Source organism: Jaculus jaculus, chromosome 6 (genome assembly GCF_020740685.1).
Source record: "Jaculus jaculus isolate mJacJac1 chromosome 6, mJacJac1.mat.Y.cur, whole genome shotgun sequence".
Taxonomy (NCBI): domain Eukaryota; kingdom Metazoa; phylum Chordata; class Mammalia; order Rodentia; family Dipodidae; genus Jaculus; species Jaculus jaculus.
This window is the reverse complement of record NC_059107.1, coordinates 149,120,970-149,140,899: the sequence shown is the minus strand read 5'-3', so window position 1 is coordinate 149,140,899 and position 19,930 is coordinate 149,120,970. Positions and strand designations below refer to the sequence as shown.

Sequence of the window (19,930 nt, the reverse complement as noted above, 5' to 3'; positions counted from 1 at the left end):
GAACAAGATATGTAGTTTGGGATAAAATCAGATGCTCTGAGGCTGGAGAGATGGCTCTGCAATTAAAGGCACTTGCTTGCAAAAGACTGACGGCCTGGGTTCAATTCCCCAGGACCCACATAAAGCCAGATACAAAAAGTGGTGTATGCAACTGGAGTTTGTTTGCAGTGGCAGGAAGCCCTGGTGTGTCCATATTCACTCACTGTCAAATAAATAATTCTTTTAAAAGAATCAGATAATTTGACACAGACATTCTATAGCACATGCAAGAATTTAAAGCAGAGAAACATTCTGTGCAATTAACGTTCACATTTTGAAAATTCAAAAGAGATCATTACTGAAGATGCCAACAGAACACTTAGAAAAACACTTAGGAAAAGACCCTGTCTATACGTACATGCATACATGCATACATACATACATAAATCAAATCATTACAGGTAGGAAAGAGTGAAAAACAAAACAAAAATCAGAATAAAAACAACAAATAGAACATAGTGACAAATATAGTAGAGATATTCTAGTTGTATCACAACAATTTTGAACATCTTTTGGACAAGTAAATCAATTAAGAGAAATTGGGCATTATCACACACACTTAACCTCTACACTCAGTAGGCTAAGGCAGGAACACTGGAAGTTCAAGGCCAACTCAGTCTACATAGAGAACAGGCTACATAGCAAGATAGAGAGTGGGGGAGTATAAAACAGCTCTGCATTATCTACACAAGGAAGCTTTAAATATAAACTCACATAGATGGAAAGCAAATAAAGGGCAATCAAAAGAAACGTGAAGGCTGTGGAAATGATTCTGCGGTCAAAGGCACTGTTTGCAAAGCCTGCTGGCCTGGGTTCAGTCCCCAGGTAAAGCCAGATGCAAAAAGTGGCACGTACATCTTGTGTTCTTTTGCAGTGGCAAGAGTCCTTAGTGTGCCTAGAGTATACACATATTCATGCACATAAGCAAATAAATAATATTTTTTAAATTAAACAATTGATTAAAAAAAGGAACATGACTTTGGTATATTAAGTTCAGACAGAGCGGACTTCATACCAAAGAGAGTTGTCAGGGATAAAAGGGAGTCTTATAAGGAGGTCAATTCACTAAGAAGGAATGACAATTCTTAACATATTTGTACTGAACTACAGAGCTTCAGGCTACATTAGGCAAGAACCAAGCCGGGTGTGGTGGCGCATGCCTTTAATCCCAGAACTGGGGAGGCAGAGGTAGGAGGATCGCTGTGAGTTCAAGGCCACCCTGAGATTACATAGTGAATTCCAGGTCCGCGTGAGCTACAGTGAGACCCTACCTCAAAAAACAAACAACAACAACAACAACCACAAATTAATAGAACCACATAGAGAGATTCATGAATCCACTGTCTTAATTAGAATCTGCAACACCTTTCTATCATAACTCTATCCAGCAGGCAGAAAGTCAGTAAGGGCACTGAGAATCCGTTGGATATGACTCTCACTTACAAACTACTTCATCCAGCAGCAGCAAACTGCACATTCTTCTCAGACACAAAAGAAATGTGCATCAAGAGGGATTTGCTCTGGGCCACAACTTAACAAATTTAAAATAATAGAAGTTAACATTTCTGCTCTCAGGCCACAATACATTAAGCTACAAGTCAATAACAGATAACTGGAAAATACCAAAACGCATGGCAATAAAACACTCCTAAGCAACACTAAGGGGAAAGAACACATATCAATAGAAAATGTTAAATGTTTTTTAACTAAATGAAACTGAAGATGCAATATAATTTGTGAGAGGTAGCAGAAGCAGTATTTAGAGGAAAAATTATAGCACTCACTATTAGGTAGTATATAGTAATAATAATATATAGTACTTAATATCAAGTACATATTAGAAAAGAAAAAAGCTCTCAAATCAATCTAAGTTTCCACCTTAAAAAAACTAGAGGAGAGCCGGGCGTGGTGGCGCACGCCTTTAATCCCAGCACTCGGGAGGCAGAGGTAGGAGGATCGCTATGAATTCAAGGCCACCCTGAGACTACAGAGTTAATTCCAGGTCAGCCTGGACCAGAGTGAGACCCTACCTCGAAAAAACCAAAAAAAAAAAAAAAAAAACTAGAGGAGAAAAGAGCAAATTAAATCCAAAGTTAAATAATATGGAGTGAATAATAAGTCAGAACAGAAATTGATGGAATTAAAAACAGTACATAGAGGGAAATTAATAAAATACACATCTGGGTCTTTGAAAAAAAATTAACAAAATATACATATCTCTAGTCAGCCTAAGAAAAATAGAAAAACAAAATTTTAATACATGACATGACAGAATGGGTATCATTACAGATCCCATATACATCAAAAGGAGAATAAAAAGAATAATATAAACACCTTCATACCCACAAATGTGATAATCTATAGAAATATACCAATCCCTTGAAAGATACAATTTGCCAAGATTCACACAAGACAACATAGGCTATCAGAATAGGCATATATATGAAATTAAATCAATAATTAATAACTTTCCAAAATAGAAAGCACCAGGGCCAGGTGGGTTTGTTTGAAAAATCTGCCAAACATTCAATAAAGAAATTATGTAAATTCTCTACTTCCTTTTTCAGAGATTGGAAACAGAGAGACTACTTATCTATGAAGCTACTTGTGTCCTAGTACTAAAATCAGACAAGCACATTAGGAAATTATAGTCTATCACTCATGGGCTTAGATGCAAAAAAGATCAGCCAAAATATTATCATATTGGATCCAATAATGCCTAAATGGATTACATACCACAACCAACTAGGGTTTAACCCAGGTATGCATGGTTGGTTTGACATTTGAAAATCATTTAATGTAGTACCACAGATTAACAGCCTAAAACCAATTATATCACTATGTCAATAAATGTGTTTGACAATAGCTAAAATGATTTAAATTTTTTTTAAAAAACCTCAGCAAACTAGAAATAGAGTGGAATTTTCTCAACTTTATAAACAATTTTGACCAAGAAAAAACTAGCTAACATTCATACTAATTGTGAGAAATTCAGTTTCCCTAAGATTAGGATCAAGGCAAGGATGTCCTCTCTCAATACTGCTTTTCACATTGTACTGGATAGCCTATCTTGTAATTAGTCAACAAAAGGAAACTGAAAGATATTTACAGTAAGAAGGATGAAATAAAACCCTCTTTGTTCACAGATAACATGATTGTCTATGTGTCAAAAAAAAAAAAAAAAAAGATTTAGGGCTAGGGAGGTGACTCAGCAGCTACTTGTACTTTCACACCTTTAATCCCAGCGCTCAGGAGGCAGAGGTAGAAGGATTGCCATGAGTTCATGGCCACCCTGAGATTACATAGTGAATTTTAGGTCAGCCTGGGCCAGAGCAAGACCCTACCTCAAACAAACAAAAACCAAACAACAACAACAAAACTTAGGAAGGTTGCAGGATATGAGGTTAATGTATAGATGTCAGTTGCTTTTCTACATACTACCAATGACAATATAAAATTTAAATTTAAAATGAGGAATTTAAAATTGATAATATAATGACATTTATATTAACTCTCAAAATGGAATGTCATGTATAACTCTAATTAAGATGGACAAGATAGATACAAGAAAAACTACAAAATTCTGAGATCAAAGAAAAGCTAAATAGAAAGATATTCCATGTTAATGGATAAAAAGAGGCTGTCTCATTAAGATACAAGTTCTTCCTAACTTGGTACACAGATTCAATATAATCCAAATCAAAATACAGCATGAAGCCAGGCGTGGTGGCGCACGCCTTTAATCCCAGCACTTGGGAGGCTGAGGTAGGAGGATCGCCGTGAGTTCGAGGCCACCCTGAGACTCCATAGTGAATTCCAGGTGAGCCTGGGCTAGAGTGAGACCTTACCTTGAAAAACAAACTAACAAACAAAAAAATACAGAATGGTATTGGCAAAAGAACAAAGAAAGAAATGAACAAAACAGAATAGAGTCCATTAGTAGGCTCACTGTGATGGGTTAGAATCACCTGGGAAACATACCTCTGGGTGTGTCTATGAGGCTGTTCCTAGAAAGGTTTAACTGAGAAGGGTAGACCCACCCTGAATGTGGGTGGTACCATCCCATAGGCTGGCATCCCAGCCTGAATAGAAAGGAGGAAATGAGCCGTGCACCATCATTATCTCTTTCTGCTTCTTGATGGTGGACACAGTGTGACCAGCTGCCTCATGCTCTTGCTGCCGCTATGAACTGTACCCTCACACTGTGAGCCAATACCAACCTTTCCTTCCTTATGTTGTGTTTGTCAGGTGGTTTGCCACAGCCATTAAAAAGTAATGAATACATTTACATATTCAACTAGTCTATTACAAAGAACCAAAGGGCATGCAATGGAGCAACGAGAATCTTTTCAACAAATGGCACTGGGACAATTAGATATCTACACACAAGAAAACTGACTCCAGACCCAGACCTTACATGCTTCACAAAAAATTAACTCAAAATGAGTGTCAGAGTTTGCGTTTGAACTGCTCCCCATGGGCTCATATGTTGGACCACTGGTCTCCAGATGCTGGCGCTGTTTTGGGAGGTTATGGAACCTTTGGGACATGGGACCTACCTACCTGGGGCAACTGGTGCCCTGTGGGACAGGGCTTTGAGGGCTATAAGCTGCGGCTGCTCCTCCTGTGGTCCTCTGCTTCTCCACAGGCAGCGCAGTAGCAAGCTGCACCCCATGTTCTCACCGCTCCAGAGAGGAGCCACTCTCATAGCCATGTACTCCACCATGCCTTCCCACCATGAAAGGGTAAGCCCAGGGCAAACCTCTGTTCCCTTAAATTGTTTCCCTCAGGTATTCTGTCACAGCGAGAAGAAAAATAAATAACCAGTACAAGCCTCGGATGTCACATGGAAAACTAAAATGCAGAAAAGATAATCTAGAAGCAAACCTAGATGGGAGCTGGGTATGGAGGTAACGGTCTAGCGGCCACACCCAAGGTGCACGCCGCAGAAGGAATCAGCAATGAGCCCGACTCCATTAAAACTAAAAGCTCCCGCTCTGGGGAAGATAGTCTCAAGAGAACATTGAAAGTCACAGCTTGGGGGAAAGAGTATTTGCAAAAGACACATCTGATAAAGAATTATTACCTGATATGGACAAAGATGTCCTAGAATTCCATTATAAAGAAAAGGAAAAACCCCACTCAATTGAAAAAATGGAGGAAGACCTTCACAGAAACTTCATTGAAGAAAATACACAGATGGCAAATCAGCATATGAAAAGAGGGCCCATGTTGTATGTCATCTGGGGAAATGCAAATTAAAGCAATGACATGCCACCACATACCTATGAAAGTGGCTAAAACCTGGAACACTGAAACACCAAATTCGATGGGAGAGAGGGGCTGGGGGGGTGGGTCTCAAACAGGGACACTCAGTGGTTGCTAGGATGGTGCGGCCCTTTTGGAAGACTGTTCGACTGTTTCTTACCAAAACTCTCAGCACACAATTGAGCAACTGCCCTCCTTGGGACTTATCCAAAGGAGTTGAAAACACGTCCACACAAAACCCTGCACACGGATATTGACAACAGCTTTATTTGTCATCACCAGAGCTTGGAATGGACAGGCACACCGTGGCACATGCAGGTAATGTGTCATTCTGTTCTGACAAGAAATGAGCCATCAGCTATGAAAAGACAGGGGAAATGTCAATGCCTATTACTAAGTGACAGAAGCCAATGTGGAAAGGCTGCATATTGTGTGAGTCCAACTATCTGACATTCTAGAAAAGGCAAAATTATGGAGACAGTAAAAAAAAAAAAAAAAAAGAGGTTTCCAGAAGTTGGAGGAAGGAAGGGATGATGGGTTGTTTATTATTTTTCTTGTTGTTATGACAAAACACCTGACGAAAGCAACTCAGGAGGTTTTCTTTCCACTCACAGTGTAAGAGTGCACAGTGCGTCACGGCAGGGAAGGGATGACCGTTCATGGTAACAAATAAATAAATGAGAGCAGCTAGCACGCCTCACATCTGGGCCGACCAAGAAGCAGAGAACAGAAAACGGGAAGGCTCTTCACTGTCTCCTCTTTCTCATTTTATTCAGTCCAGGAACCCAGCTTATGGGATAGCACCGCAACACATTCAGGGTAGGACTTTCCTCCCTTTCTGGAAACACCCACGAGTGTGTCTCCTAAGTGATTCCAAATCCAGCCACGTTGGCAATTGAGATTAACCATCACAGATGAATAAGCAGGGCCCTGGGGATCTTGAAGACAGCGAATAATGCACTACACAACACTGTAATAACAGGCACGTAGTGTGACATGTTTACGCAAACAAATAGGGAGTGGGTGATTCTAACAGTGAGCCCTAATATAAAGCACGAAGTCGGGGCGACTGTGGTGTGCCAAGGGCGGTTGATCCGTTACATCAAACGTACCGCGCTGGTGGGGATGATGGCCCTATGGGAGGTTGTGCATGGGGAGGAGGGAGGGAAGCTAAGTACCTTCCTCTTAAATTCTCTGTGAACCTGAAAGTGCTCTGTGGAAGTCTTAAACAAGGGGATTGGGGATGTGTCTCAGTGGAAGAGTGCTTGCCTAACACGGGCGAGGCCCTGGGTTTATGCTCAGCACTGAGAAAAATAAAGACCATCTAGGTGGTATTACAAGATCTTAAAAAGAGGTTGGATAAAAGGCTCGGTGGTTAAAGGTGCTTGCTTCCAAAACCTGACAGCCAGGTTTCGATTCCCACGGAAAGCCAGACGCACAAAGTGGTGAATGCATCTGGAGTTTATTTGCAGTGGGAAGAGACCCTGGTGCACCCAGTCTTGTTCATGCTCACTTGCTCTCTCTCTCTCCCTCCCTCCCTTTCTGTCTGTCCAATAAATAATTTTTTAAAAAGATACAGAAAGTGCACGCCTTTAATCTCAGCACTCGGGAGGCAAGGGGGATCACTGCGAGTTCAAGGCCAGCCTGAGACTCAGGCTAGAGTGAGACCCTACCTGAAAAACCAGCCCCCCCCCACACCCCACCGAGAAAAGATCTTAAACAAACAACCAACCCATATGACAATGATATAGAAACCCATAGCATGTCATTCCGAAGGTATGTGAAGAGCCACTGAGGTACACGCACACAGGCATGGGACCGGCACAGATGACGCCAGCTGTCACGACTAAGATTTCTAGTTGAAAAAGATTTGCGGCTAATACGGCAAGAGGCATCATATGTTTGTAGACTAAATGTCCTCATTTAATAGATATAGGCAATGAGGTTCAGGGAGAGAAAAGGACCCTGCTAGGATCACATAGCAAATAAAGGTGATAGATCCGTAAGGCTCAAAATTTGGCATAACAGGAAACTCATGGCGTATAGCACATACGAGACTTCTGATAAACGTTTATTGAAGAAAATTGTTTCGCTACTGGGCCTCATCTTATAGATGGCTGGACAACAGCCTGTTTGTAAGTTAGAGATGTTCTCTTTGCTCAGACACCTGAGCCCAGATTTGCTTTGTTTTGTTTTCTGAAAAGGTTGCATTTACTGACTAGACACCATGATGCCCTATCTTAGTGTGGATGGGGGCTTTGGTTTCAGTTTCCAAAGGGCCAGTGGGAAAACAGAAAGCAGATGTGTTGGTAAAATTAAAGCAGCTGCTTGGATCTCTAGGGGTCTTCAAGGGCAGTGTGTTGGGAGGGCTTTACTCAGAACCTGGAGGTGTACCCTAGGACTTGCCTCTTCTCAGGCTGCCAAGTCCCTCAGGAGGCAGCGGCTCCTCCAACCCCGTCCCGTGTGTGTAACTCAGGAGGCACGTTTATGGCCTTGCTTCATAGCTACTCTTGTGCGTGTTTCCCTCGGCGGCAGGAACCCCACCTCTGAGGCTCCGTACCCCATCAGCAAAGGGGTGGGCCCACCGCAAGATGAGATACCTGCCTGCAGAGCCGATGGGCAAATACTGGCAGGGTTGTTCACAGTGCCCAGAGCACCCCAGCTAAGGAGGCTTGAGGGGGGGCATTTCTCAAGTGCAGTGACCAGTCCACTTGACCCCGGAGGTACAGGGAGGCCGTGGTTATTTCTCAAATTCTGTCATCTTGCATTTGATGACATCAAAGTCAAAAGGACAATTTTTTGTTTCCTTTACAAAACATGAGCCCACAGTGACTTGTTCTGTATAAATGTGAGGAAATCTGGAGTCAGACTCCCCAAGTTCACATCCTGAGTCCACCATCTATAGGCTGTGTGACTCAGTTTGCCCTTTCATGAGATGGAAATAATAACCCTATCCACTCCTAGAGGTTTGGGGAGGATTTAGAGGAGGATGGTATATGCAAAGCATCCACCAGCAGATACACTGAGAACCCTACGCAAAGGTTTGCAGTTTAATTTTATGAGGAATCTGAACATGGCATTTTAAATCAGGCAGGGCACTTCAGCATCGGTTAAAAAGTATTGCCTGGGCTGGAGAGATGGCTTAGTGGTTAAGCGCTTGCCTGTGAAGCCTAAGGACCCCGGTTTGAGGCTCGAGTCCCCAGGACCCACATTAACCAGATGCACAAGGGGGCGCTTGCATCTGGAGTTTGTTTGCAGTGACTGGAGGCCCTGGCATGCCCATTCCCTCTCTCTCTCTAACTGCCTTTTTCGCTCTCTGTCTGTCACTCTTGAATAAATAAATAAAAATACACAAAAAAGTGTTGCCTTCTAATAAACAGGATAGGCAGTTTATCTGGGTGTGATGTCCTGTCTAGTAGGCTTGAAGTCATGTTGGTATCAATCCTGGCCCCCGTGACCTTATGTTTGTTTCAATGTATGGTTCTGGTCTTCTCCAAACATTTGTCTTACTGCTTTTGTGGGAGAAACAGAGTTATACTGCAGAAGAATTTTTTCCCCCTCTCAATTTGATGAGTGTCGAGGGACTGATAGAGAAAGGTCAGGGAAGTCAGAGCGCAGCTACCTTAACCTTCTCCACTGCAGGTCTTCAAGCCGCAGAGGATGGACCCGAGCTGGGGCAGGGGTTACTTTTGAATCGGTCATGAGCCAGCACTTGGATTGGACTGCACTGAACTTTAACATCCAAAAGAGAGTTTGAAATTATTTAAAGAGAATCCGTCTGTCATCAGTAACCAAAATGCTGTAAGTGTATCATAAAACCATTCAGTGGTCAAGGAAGGAAGTTTCATCATAGCCAAACAGAATAAAGCAAAGCTACTTTCTGTTTACACTTCACTGAGATCAGCCTGCTTCCTGTGCCAGTTACCCTTGCTGGGGTTCCTCTCAGTGTCTCATTGAACCAGAGTGTAACAGTACACGTGTGGTCAGCTGGCCCAAATCCTCCAACACAACAACAGAGTTCGGGGTGACTTCCAGGAGTGGGAGGGGCCAGAACAGCCTGTGCGGGAGTGAGGAGGAAGAGCGCGGGAGGTCAGGGGAAGAGTACATTCCTCAGCCAGCCTGGAGAGAAATCCATCTGGGTCCCCAAAACCCGTGGGACTCTTCCTCACAGTACATGTGTGACTGTCTCGGCAGAGGGCAATGACAGTGTGGAGGACCCTCATAGAATCCCAGCTGATCAAATTGCTCTTGTTCTCCTTCATTTAACTACCCCTCCTCCACCTTCTCCAGCCCCAACCCTGGAGGAGCCAGAAAATGTGGAGGAAAGGGCCAACCTGGCTCCTGTTTCCAGAGCAAATTCTGAGCCACGGGGGAGGGAGACACTCTGCCCTAGATGTGAGGCTGGACTTTTAAGTTAGCTTGAACTGTACGTTCTAATAGCTGAGAATGAGTTGTAATTACCCAACCAAGACAGTTGGATGTACCCCGCTGACCACAGGGTTTGGGCGGTGAGATTCCCCTCTGATGTCAATGAGGATGGGGCCAGAAGGACAGAGATCAGAGAACTTTGGACAGAGAACTTTGAAGTCAAGTCTTCAAAGTAAATGAAGGTACAACTTGTTTCCATTTATATCAGCCAGTTCATTGCTAGTCAGTAAGTGGACCTCTGGAAAATGGATTCAATACCAATTTCATACTGTTTTCATAAGGGTTACAGAAGTTCACCCATGTGAAATTGAGTCACATGATTCCTGCCAAGTACTATTAATATAAGTTACATGGTCTTTAACAAATAGCTGAAGGTTTATTGGGTGCCAAGGACACCTGGTGAATAAGAAAATCTTAGGGCTCCAGAGATGAGCACTCACCCAGCATGTTCAAGGCCCTGGGTTCCATCCCTGCCACTGAAAAAGACAAGAAAAGAAAAGGAGAGAGAAAGACCCATCCTAGCTGGATGTGGTGGCACAAGCCTTTAATTTTAGCACTCGGGAAGCTAAGGCAGGAGGAGCGCTGTGAGTTCAAGACCAACCTGGCACTAATTCCAGGTCAGCCTGGGCTAGAGCAAGACCCTACCTTGAAAAACAACAACAACAACAATAAAAATGCTGGATGTGGGGGCACACACTTTTAATCCCAGCACCCAGGAGACTGAGGTAGGAGAATTGCTGTGAGTTCAAGGCCAGCCTGAGATTACATAGTGGATTCCAGGTCAGCCTGAGCTACAGCAAGACTCTACCTCAAAAAAACAAAACAATGGGCTGGAGAGATGGCTTAGCAGTTAAGTGCTTGCTTGTGAAGCCTAAGGACCCCAATTTGAGGCTCGATTCCCCAGGACCCACGTTAGCCAGATGCACAAGGGGGCGCACGCATCTGGAGTTCTTTTGCAGTGGCTGGAGGCTCTGGCATGCCCATTCTCTTTATCTGCCTCTCTCTCTCTCTGTCTGTCACTCTCAAATAAATAAAGATAAACAAACAAAGAAGACCCATCCTAAGGAAGGAGACAGACAAGAAAGCAATTAATTATATCATATATTGTATCATATATATATCATGCCAATTTTTCTCAATCTGACAAGCCTAGAGCAATAGACAAAAGGTAAGTGTGTGCATGTAACATATATATATATATACATATATATATATATATACACACACACACATATATATATACACATATATATACATATGTATGTATATAAAGCATGCATAGATATAAATAGGTGATGAATGCAATAAAAAGAAAGCCTTGTAGGATACAGGTAGTGTTGACAATGGTGACCTCTCCCATTCATAGGGCAGTTCACAGTTGCAAACGGTGCTCTCACAAGCAGTTTTATTTTGCCTCTAGAATAATTGGATGAGGGACTATTCTTGACAAACCTAAGGAAGGTGTGGGAGATGGTTCAGTGCAAAGTGCTTGCTGCTAAAAGCAAGAAGAACAAAGTTTGGATCTCCAGACCCCATGTAAAAGCTAGACAAGGTGGTAGGTGTTTGTAATCCCAATACCTATGGCAAGACGGGAGAATTGGAAGGTTGCGGGCCAGTTAGCATGGTGAACGAAATGATGGCCAGTAGAAACCCACCTGCTTCAAACGAGGTAGAAAGTGAGGAGCACCACCCTAAGGCTGTCCTCTGACCTCCCTCCACATGGGCACCAGGATATAGATGTCATGTATGCATGTGCACACACACACACACACACACACATACGTGCAGACACTAGACATACGTACAAATTTTTCTAAAAGAAGGTAAGCAAGTGGGAGCTCAGAGAAGTTAAATGGCTTCCTGCAACATGACTTTTCATTATCCCAGCCACCAGCAAAAATGGGCGTTAGACAAGCTTAGGCAGAGGTTTCATATTCACACACTTTCTAAGTTAACTCCAGGACCCAAGGACACCACAGCGTTCCTGGAGGCCAGGCTTAAGGAGCATGGCCACCAACGTGGGAAAAGGACTTACATTTCAGATCGTACTTGCAGCAGGCCAACAGCTACTAGGTCCTTTACCAAGAAGGGCAACCAGCCAGGCCACCTGGAGTTGGCCACAGCGCCAACATCTGACGGTCCTCAGCATACTTGCAAGCTGGAGAGGGGCCTACGACCGATACATTTTTTTTTTCTTTAAAAAACTAGGCTGAAATATTGAAACGTGTCTGCTGTTGAGTTAAAAGTTCATGGATGAATCATAAGTTTGGACGGCTCTGCTCAAAGGAAGACTGTCCACGGCTGTGTCCCAAGGTTTTGCAGAACAACCAGTTCCTTTCTCTCGAGGCAATGGGCAGCTGCAGCTTGCTGGGGCCTCGGCCCAGGCAAATGTGTCAGGGATTTCAACTCAACAGGCTCAGTGTGGAAGCCCTCAGCAAGCACTTTCTGTTCTCTGCGGCTAGAAGGACCGTCCCACTGGTAGTGCATTTGAAATTGATGCCAAGGTAGCTGCCAAAACCATGTGCGTGAATGCTCTTAATTCTACCGCAGTAGGAGTATGTCCTTGTGTTTGGACTGAAGACTGAGTTTGGGCGCTTTTCTTAAAAGATTGTTCTGGAAGCAGCTTGCACTGTAATTCCCGGGGATGCTGGTGGGGGTGGGGGAGAACTCATTGAAAAATTACTTTGACAAGCTATTGCGTTAAGTAAGATGTCTATGTGGTCAAAGATACCAGCAGAAACCAAGGGCCTAAGAAGGCTGGAAACTTAGCAGAAGTTTGCTCAAGGAAGAGAGGAATGAGGGAACCGGAGGAGGAGCTTAAGGAGGGAGGAGCTAGAGGGAGGGCTGGGGCTAGTGGGTGGGAACTGGTGGAGGGCCAAGAAAGCGCTGCTGTAATGGGAACCCGAAGAGCGCATTTTGAGACGGAGGAACTCTGTCTGTCCCTGTCCCTGTTAAGCGTGTAACCCTCCTCCCACAAACTTCAGCCTACTAGGATCACAGGGTCTTTCTACGGGCTATATTGTGAGAGGCAAAGGGGACACTGTGTTTCATCCTGGGCTCACAGGGACATGGAACTTCTGACAATGGAACTCTGTCGATTAAGGTCGTTTCTGACCACAGGTGGCAAAGGAGTGTCTTCAATGTGGACTGTGCACCTGCTGGTGAACTGAGCTCTTGCTTCTGTGTAAGTTTCTATGAGTTAAGCAGCCCCTCCCCCACACACACACTATGTGACTAATGATACCACTCAGAACAGCTCAGGGGTAAAGAGAGGTTAGCATACGCAGAAGGAAAAGGGTCAAGTCAAGGTGTTCCTTAGACTGCAAGCCCTTTGGAATTTGCTTGAGACTTAAAATGGGAATGGAACTGGGGTGCTGAGGGGAAAGGGTGAATGTTAGCCATCATCACCTAGAAAATGAACTCGAGAAAACTCCAGGTTGGCAATAGGGTTGTAAAGGTATTTGAGAAAAAGAATATAGGTCTTTACACCGGCAAATTGGAGTTTCTAAGGTGAGTGCTAGGGTTTTCTTTTTGTTTGTTTGTTTGTTTTGCTTCATATTCCAAGCTAGTGGAGGGCCATTTGTGTCTGTGCACACACATCTCATGAATTCATAACACCAACCGTGGTGAGAGCACATGGGAGTTAGTAAATATATGAGTTACTGGATAACTGAGAAACAGAACCTTCTGCCATCCACTGACATCACTTCTCTCTTATGACCTCCCAAGAGGAAGCTGAGTGAGGATCAGGGAGGCTATAAATCCAAGAGAGTGTCCAGCATGTCCCTCCATCTATACTTAGGAGGTCTTATCTGGCCTTTCCATTGTGACCTCTGGGAGAAGGTTAATGGGAGTGAAAAATCCCAGGACTAGTACCCCTGACACCCCTCTGGTATCACACGGTTATGGAGTACTTTTCCTTCTGCCACCTGCTGGATCTGAGCTTCCCTAGAGCAGAGTCCGTGCTGGGCTCCTCTCAGGGTCCCCCATCACCTCCCAACATGGGGCCCGTCAGCCAGTACAAAGGGCCTGAAGACATGAAAGAGCAAAGCAGGAAAGGTGTTTGTTTGTCCACTGACTTCTTACTTATTTTATTTTTATTTATTTGAGAAAGAGAAAGGGCCTCCAGCCACTGCAAACATCAGACACATGTGCCACCTTGTGCAGTTGGCTTACATGGGTACTGGGAAATCGAACCCTGGTCCTTAGACTTTGCAAGCAAGCACCTTAACCACTAGGCCATCTCTCCAGCCCTCCACTGACTTTTTTAAAACATTCCCATCACTTTAGAGAAATAGCATTGATGCACCACAAAAATAATTTCCCTCCCATATGTTACCAGAGTAGCTCCTCCGCTTGCTAAATGAGTCCTTTCTCAGCCACTCGGTGTTGAGACCCTCCAGGGTATTTGACTCAGGCCCACACCACTCTTTGTTTCTTCTTGCTGTGCTTTTGTTTTCTGGGTTGGTGATTTGCCTGTTAGGGGTCTGAAAGGGGGACTTCTGAAACTTATACAGTGACCTCTTTCTGCCTTTTCAGTCATTTGTATTCCTGCACTTAGAAAGCTGGTCAAGAAGTGCTGTGCTACCCATAATAGCCAAGATCTGGAACCAGCCTAGGTGCCTATCCACTGATGGATGAATGAAGAAAACATGCCATATTTACACAACTGAGTTTTCATTCAGCCCATACAGAAGAATGTAGGAAGATGGATGGAGCTAGAGATCATCATGTTAAGTGAAATTAGCCAGATTCAGAAAGATAATAGCATGTGTTTTCTTTCATATTTGGGATATAAATTCAGAGAGAGAGAGTCAGCTTTCTGATTAGATCTGAGGCCTACTCCATGGGCGGCACAAACCTGGTACTGTCATACTGGTCAAAAGCCCATGGCTGGGGAGGTCATAGGCCCCTAAGAGGTTACTCTGCTCCTGTTGTTAGGTTAAGTGGACAGGTTGTTAAACTGCCTTCTAAATACTTATGTTGATATCCATAGATTAGTGCTGCTCTCACTCTTTCGAGAGATGGTTCTTTTTGTAGTGGTCGATGCAGAGGGGCAGAGCTGGAGGAAACGCTGGGGAAGTGATCATGGATGTGCTCAGCCCCAAGCAGGACACCTTTAACACCTCCTCCAAAGCTCTGGGAGGGAACCAGAAGAATGTCAGAGCTGGAAGATGGGGGGCAGGGGTACAGAATGCCTCTGGACATGGCCCATTCCACTCATGACCTCACAGAAGGAATGGTTTTATGCACAAGACTGAGCCCATCAACATCCCAATATGGATGACTTAGGGGGTCATGAGACCCACATTCCTTTCAGAGGAGCTATTGGTAGTTATGGTTGCTGGGAGAGGGGGGCACCATGTTCCTCAGTGGTGTAGCCACTGGCAAGTTGCCCATAATTCAGTAAGTAATCCCTCCCCCACCGACTCATGCTCATACAAGCGACTCCAATTTCCCCCAGTGGGTCACACACACACCAAAAGACATGCAGGTAGGAAGGGGATTGATTCACTGGGAAGAAGAACGGGTTTAGTGGGAGTGGAGTAAGAGAGGGTGATGGGGATGAACGATCACCATGTTTCATATATATATATATATATATATGTATGTATGTATGAAAATGTTTTAAATGCATGGAAATTAAAAAAGTTTTAAATGCATGGAAATTAAAGAAGGACTAGTTGAGAAGAATAGGTTTAGCTGAAGTGGGATGGAGGGGGCAAGAGAGGGTCATGGGGTAAGTGCAATCCCAATGCATTGTATATGTGTATGAAACCGTCCAAAAATAAATAACAAAAATCTCATGAAGAAAAGATTTTAAAAATACATAAAACATATGAAAATAGACTATGTAGGAGATGAAGGAGTCTAAAGGGTTGGGGAGAGGGGAACAAGTAAGGGTAATGGCATGAAGAAAAACAAACATTGCATTTTTCTCTCCTGGAATCTAGATTTACGTGAGGGAGAGAAGAGGGAAAGGCATGAAAGCAGAGGGGGGCTGTTTGGGGGAGTAAGGAGGCAAGCAGGAAAGGAAGATAAGGGGGTGACACAGGGGGAACACGAGCAAAGTGCAATGATATGTTTGTATGAAAATATCATAATGAAACCTATGTTTTGTATACTAACAAAAAATAAAAATATATGAAAGAATAAGGGTGCTGCAAAACAAGCCTGCCTGTTCCTTGTTAGCAGGTTGAGTAAAGATTATACAAGGGGTCTGGAGAGATTGCTCAGTGGTTAAAGGCTCTTTTTGGCAAAGTCTGACAGCTTGGGTTTGACTCCCAGTGGCACATGTGTCTGGAGTTAGTTTGCAATGGCAGCAAGGAAGGTCCTGGCATGCCCATATTCACTCTCTTTCTGTCTCCTCTTCTCTCTCTCTCTCTCTCTCTCTCAAATAAACAAAAATATTTTTTAAAGACAAAAACATTTATACATTGGGAAAAGTCATGCAAGGAGGAAAAACTTAGATATACTGAATCAAGTGAAAATCAGATATTTGTTGGTATAAAATCTAGACTTTTAGCAATTAAGTAAATCATGTGCTCAATCCTGAAGAATGCCCCAACAGCTTTACTGGGACTGTTAAACAGGAATGATCAGTGTAGAAGTTTTTCATATGCATAGTCCTAACTGTGTACAATAAGGTAGAGAGAGTTGAATCAGGCTTGTGGTGATATTTCATATGGTACCACTCCCAGCTGAGGGCCCCCCAAACCTTCAATCTAAGAAATAGAGGACTGCTTTCCCAGTTTCTCCAGGGCGTTCACATCAACAAGTCAGTTTACCTATCCCAGGCTCACTGTCATGTATTTAATACACTTGTGAATTCAATATTTGTCTTTCAGAGAAAAGATACTACCCTGTGCAAATTAAATGCAGAGGAAATTCAACCAAAACCTTCACTTCTCACTGGATAACATTTCCGAGAGTTTTATAGCAAAGTATAACCAAAGACTCTGACATCCCTTTAGTTTGCTATTTTTTTTTTTTTTGATACTGATTTGCTACATTTGTTTGAGATTTTTGTGGCAAAAATATCACAGCCAAGTTACCAGAGTGTTTATTTCAGAACCTTCATAAAACATGAACTGAGGGGCTTTAGAATGCTTTCAAAATGTACATGAATTACTTCTGTTGGTTGGGGGGGGCGCTGGTTCTGCCTGGGGAGGCTGGACTCACCTTCCCGAAGCTGGCGGCGTTCACGGGCTGGGTATCATTCTTCTCGCAGAAATCCAAGTAATGCATGTACAGGGCGCTACGAGGAATGCACACGCCCTCCGCGATCTCGTAGTTCTCCTCCAGCCTAGGGAAGGAAACACCCAGTGAACGACCAGTGTGTTGTCACCTCCCCGAGTTGGTCAGGATCCTTTCCTCCCCGTCCTCCTCGGGAGCTGGGAGGCCTCCCTCAGAAATAACGTCTCCTCCAGATGGGAAACAGAGCCTAGGGAGAAAGTCAGTGTCCAGCGTCATGGGTGAAGTCAGTAGTTCCCTGTGCATCTGGCCTCCCGGGGTCACTTTTCCAGCTCAGATACCCAGTCCCTCTGCGCTGGGTTGTCATTAGCCTGACCACACTCCAGCCAGATTTAGCCTTCCCCTCAAGCCTCTCACACTACACTGCATCTTGCTGGTGGCGTCTGGCTTAGCCAGGCTTCAAATCAAACGTCCACTTGAGCTGTCATTTCGCTCATCCAGGTACGAACCAGGCCCATCCCTGCTTAGCTTCTGAGATCAGACACGGCCAAGTGCATCCAGGTTGGCATGCCTTATGGACTCGGGCAGTCATTTTGAACAGAGAGAAGACAAGGCTGTTGGTGTTATCACTGTGGAGCTGCCTGTTGACAGGAGCAGTAGAGAATGGCTGCCCGGGAAACCCCGTGCCAAGGAGAGATGGCAGAGCTGGTCACTGGCCATTGACGGGGGGGGGGGGGGCGTCATGACTCCAGTGAGTTGACCTCTGGGTTACATGAAGGTCGCTCGTCCTAGGCTGTTTTAGGATCAATGGTTCTATATGCATTATCTTTGGTGGAAGTCAGTTCCGATTCTGCAGCCGAGTTTAAAACCCAGCCTTGGGCAAGTTAAATGACCTCACATCATAGTTTCCCTTCAGAAGTGATGGTTTGCAAGTGCATCTTCAGGTGGTCGTGACGCTAAACGAAGTGGCATGTGGCATTAAAGCACATCATGTGAGTGGACATTATGTTTCTTCAGTTTTCTTCTCTGCAAAACACTTTGGGGTACCTTTGTGTCTAGATTCTGTGCTAGATACCGGTGTGGGGTTTTCTGTGCATGCGCCTGTGTGCACGTGTGTGTGTTGTGCTCATCTGTATGCGTCCACATGTGTGGGCACGTGTGTACATGTGTGTACGAAAGAGGTCAGAGAACAGCCTAGTGTGTTATCCTTAGGAGCACTATCCACCTGTTTTTTTTTATTTTAATTAACTATTTATTTTTATTTGAGACAGATAGAAATGGAGGGAGAGAAAGAAAGAGAGAGAGAATGGGTGCTCCAGGTCCTCTAGCCAATGCAAACAAACTCCAGACACATGTGCCACCTTGTGCATCTGGCTTACGTGGGACCTAGAGAATTGAACCTGGGTCCTTGGGCTTCACAGGCAAGTGCCTTTGCCATTAAGCCATCTCTCCAGCCCCCACCTGTTTTTGAGACAGTCTCAGGTTTGGTCTGGAGTTCGCCAATCAGGCGGAACGGCTGGCCAGTGAGCTGGCCTTCTCTATCTCCGCAGCGCTGGGATTACAGGCAGGAGCTGCCACGCCCAGCATTTTTACAAGGCTGCTTGGGATTGAACTCAGGTCCTCGTGCTTGTGAAGTGAACAATTTAGCCACTGAGCTATCTCCCCAGCCTCCAGAAATATTTTGAAATTAAAAAAAAAATTAAATAACAGAACTTAGGCATCCAACTGGCTTCTACCTTTGTGGTCATATACATGCTGGAGGGTTAAACACCTCTTCCAATGACACTGCTGTGGCATGTAGCCACTTGGGAATGTCTCTTCCACTCTGGCCTTCGAGCCCGGAGCATATACTGTTCAAACTCACCACCAGAGAACATTTCTCCTTTGATCATGAATTAGATTCTAGAAACACCCAGAAGGCCACTGGGGCCAAGTTTAGGGGATAAAGTGGTGAATAACCATTCTCCCAAACATTTTTTTTTTTTTTTTGGTAAAAATAAGGCATGATTCTTAAGCAATCAAATACATGTCCTCAAGTGGCTTCAAACTAACTCTAAGGGCACTTGCCAAAGAAATGGTCCAGCACTGTCGTAACCCAAGTGGAATGAGGACACAGCCTCCCAAGGTGCCCACTTGAAAGGGCAGCACTCACTCAGCTCAGTCCAACTTGAGATGGGAAGAACATCAATCATTTCATGTTCAAACCTCATGTATGAAGACGGTTAACGCCGGAGCCTAGTGCTGAGCGGTCCCAACCGTTTCATGCACTTCTCTCTCCAGGGACTGGAGAATGCTGAGTGACTCCTGCTGACTTTCAGGGCTATTCTAGGACATGGTTTATGCAAGCCTTTCTAGGTGACCAGGTGCCTTGAGGCTAAGAGGATGTTCAAGTTGCCTTTGAGTCCTTGACAGCAGGTGTTCAATAAGTGTTTTAGGGATGGATTATTTATTCATTCAATACATATTATTTGTTAATCTTTATCACTTTGCAGGCCCTGGGGGATGTATCCACTGAGCATGATGGTGCGGTGACAAGAGTAATGGCAGACAGATAGGTACAAGGTACTCTGTACTTCAGCAAACGTGTGCCGACTGCTGAGCAGCGCTCTGTATCAAGGAAACAACGGTGAGTACAACAAAGGCTTTACATTCTTTTACAATCTTTTTTTTCTTTTTCCTTTTCTTTCTTTTATTGTGTGTATAGGTGTGGAATCTATGGGTGTGTGCATGTATGTGCATACGTGTATAGGTATAGATGCATGTGTGGAGACCAGAGGTCGATGTTGGTGGCTTCCTTCAGTCCTTCCACCTTATTTGTTGGTGTGTGTGTGTGTGTGTGTGTGTGTGTGTGTGTGTGTGTGCAGATGCATGCATGCCCCGTGCACAGGTGTGTAGATACCAGAGGAGGACTTTAGATCTTCTCCTCTATTGCTCTTTCTCATTGTTTTCTTGAAATGGAGCTTCCCTCTAAACCTGGAGCTACTGTTTTAAATCAGAATGT

At 44.2% G+C, this 19,930-nt stretch overlaps 1 protein-coding gene across 1 annotated transcript in view; it reads right to left on the bottom strand.

The window, feature by feature from the left end:
• Rfx4 (regulatory factor X4) overlaps nt 1–19,930 on the bottom strand; it is a 185,243-nt gene that overhangs the window by 91,076 nt on the left and 74,237 nt on the right. The window contains exon 4 of the mRNA XM_004650240.2: nt 16,918–17,041. Coding sequence (XP_004650297.1) covers nt 16,918–17,041 — 124 coding nt within the window. The remainder of the gene's footprint in view (nt 1–16,917; nt 17,042–19,930) is intronic.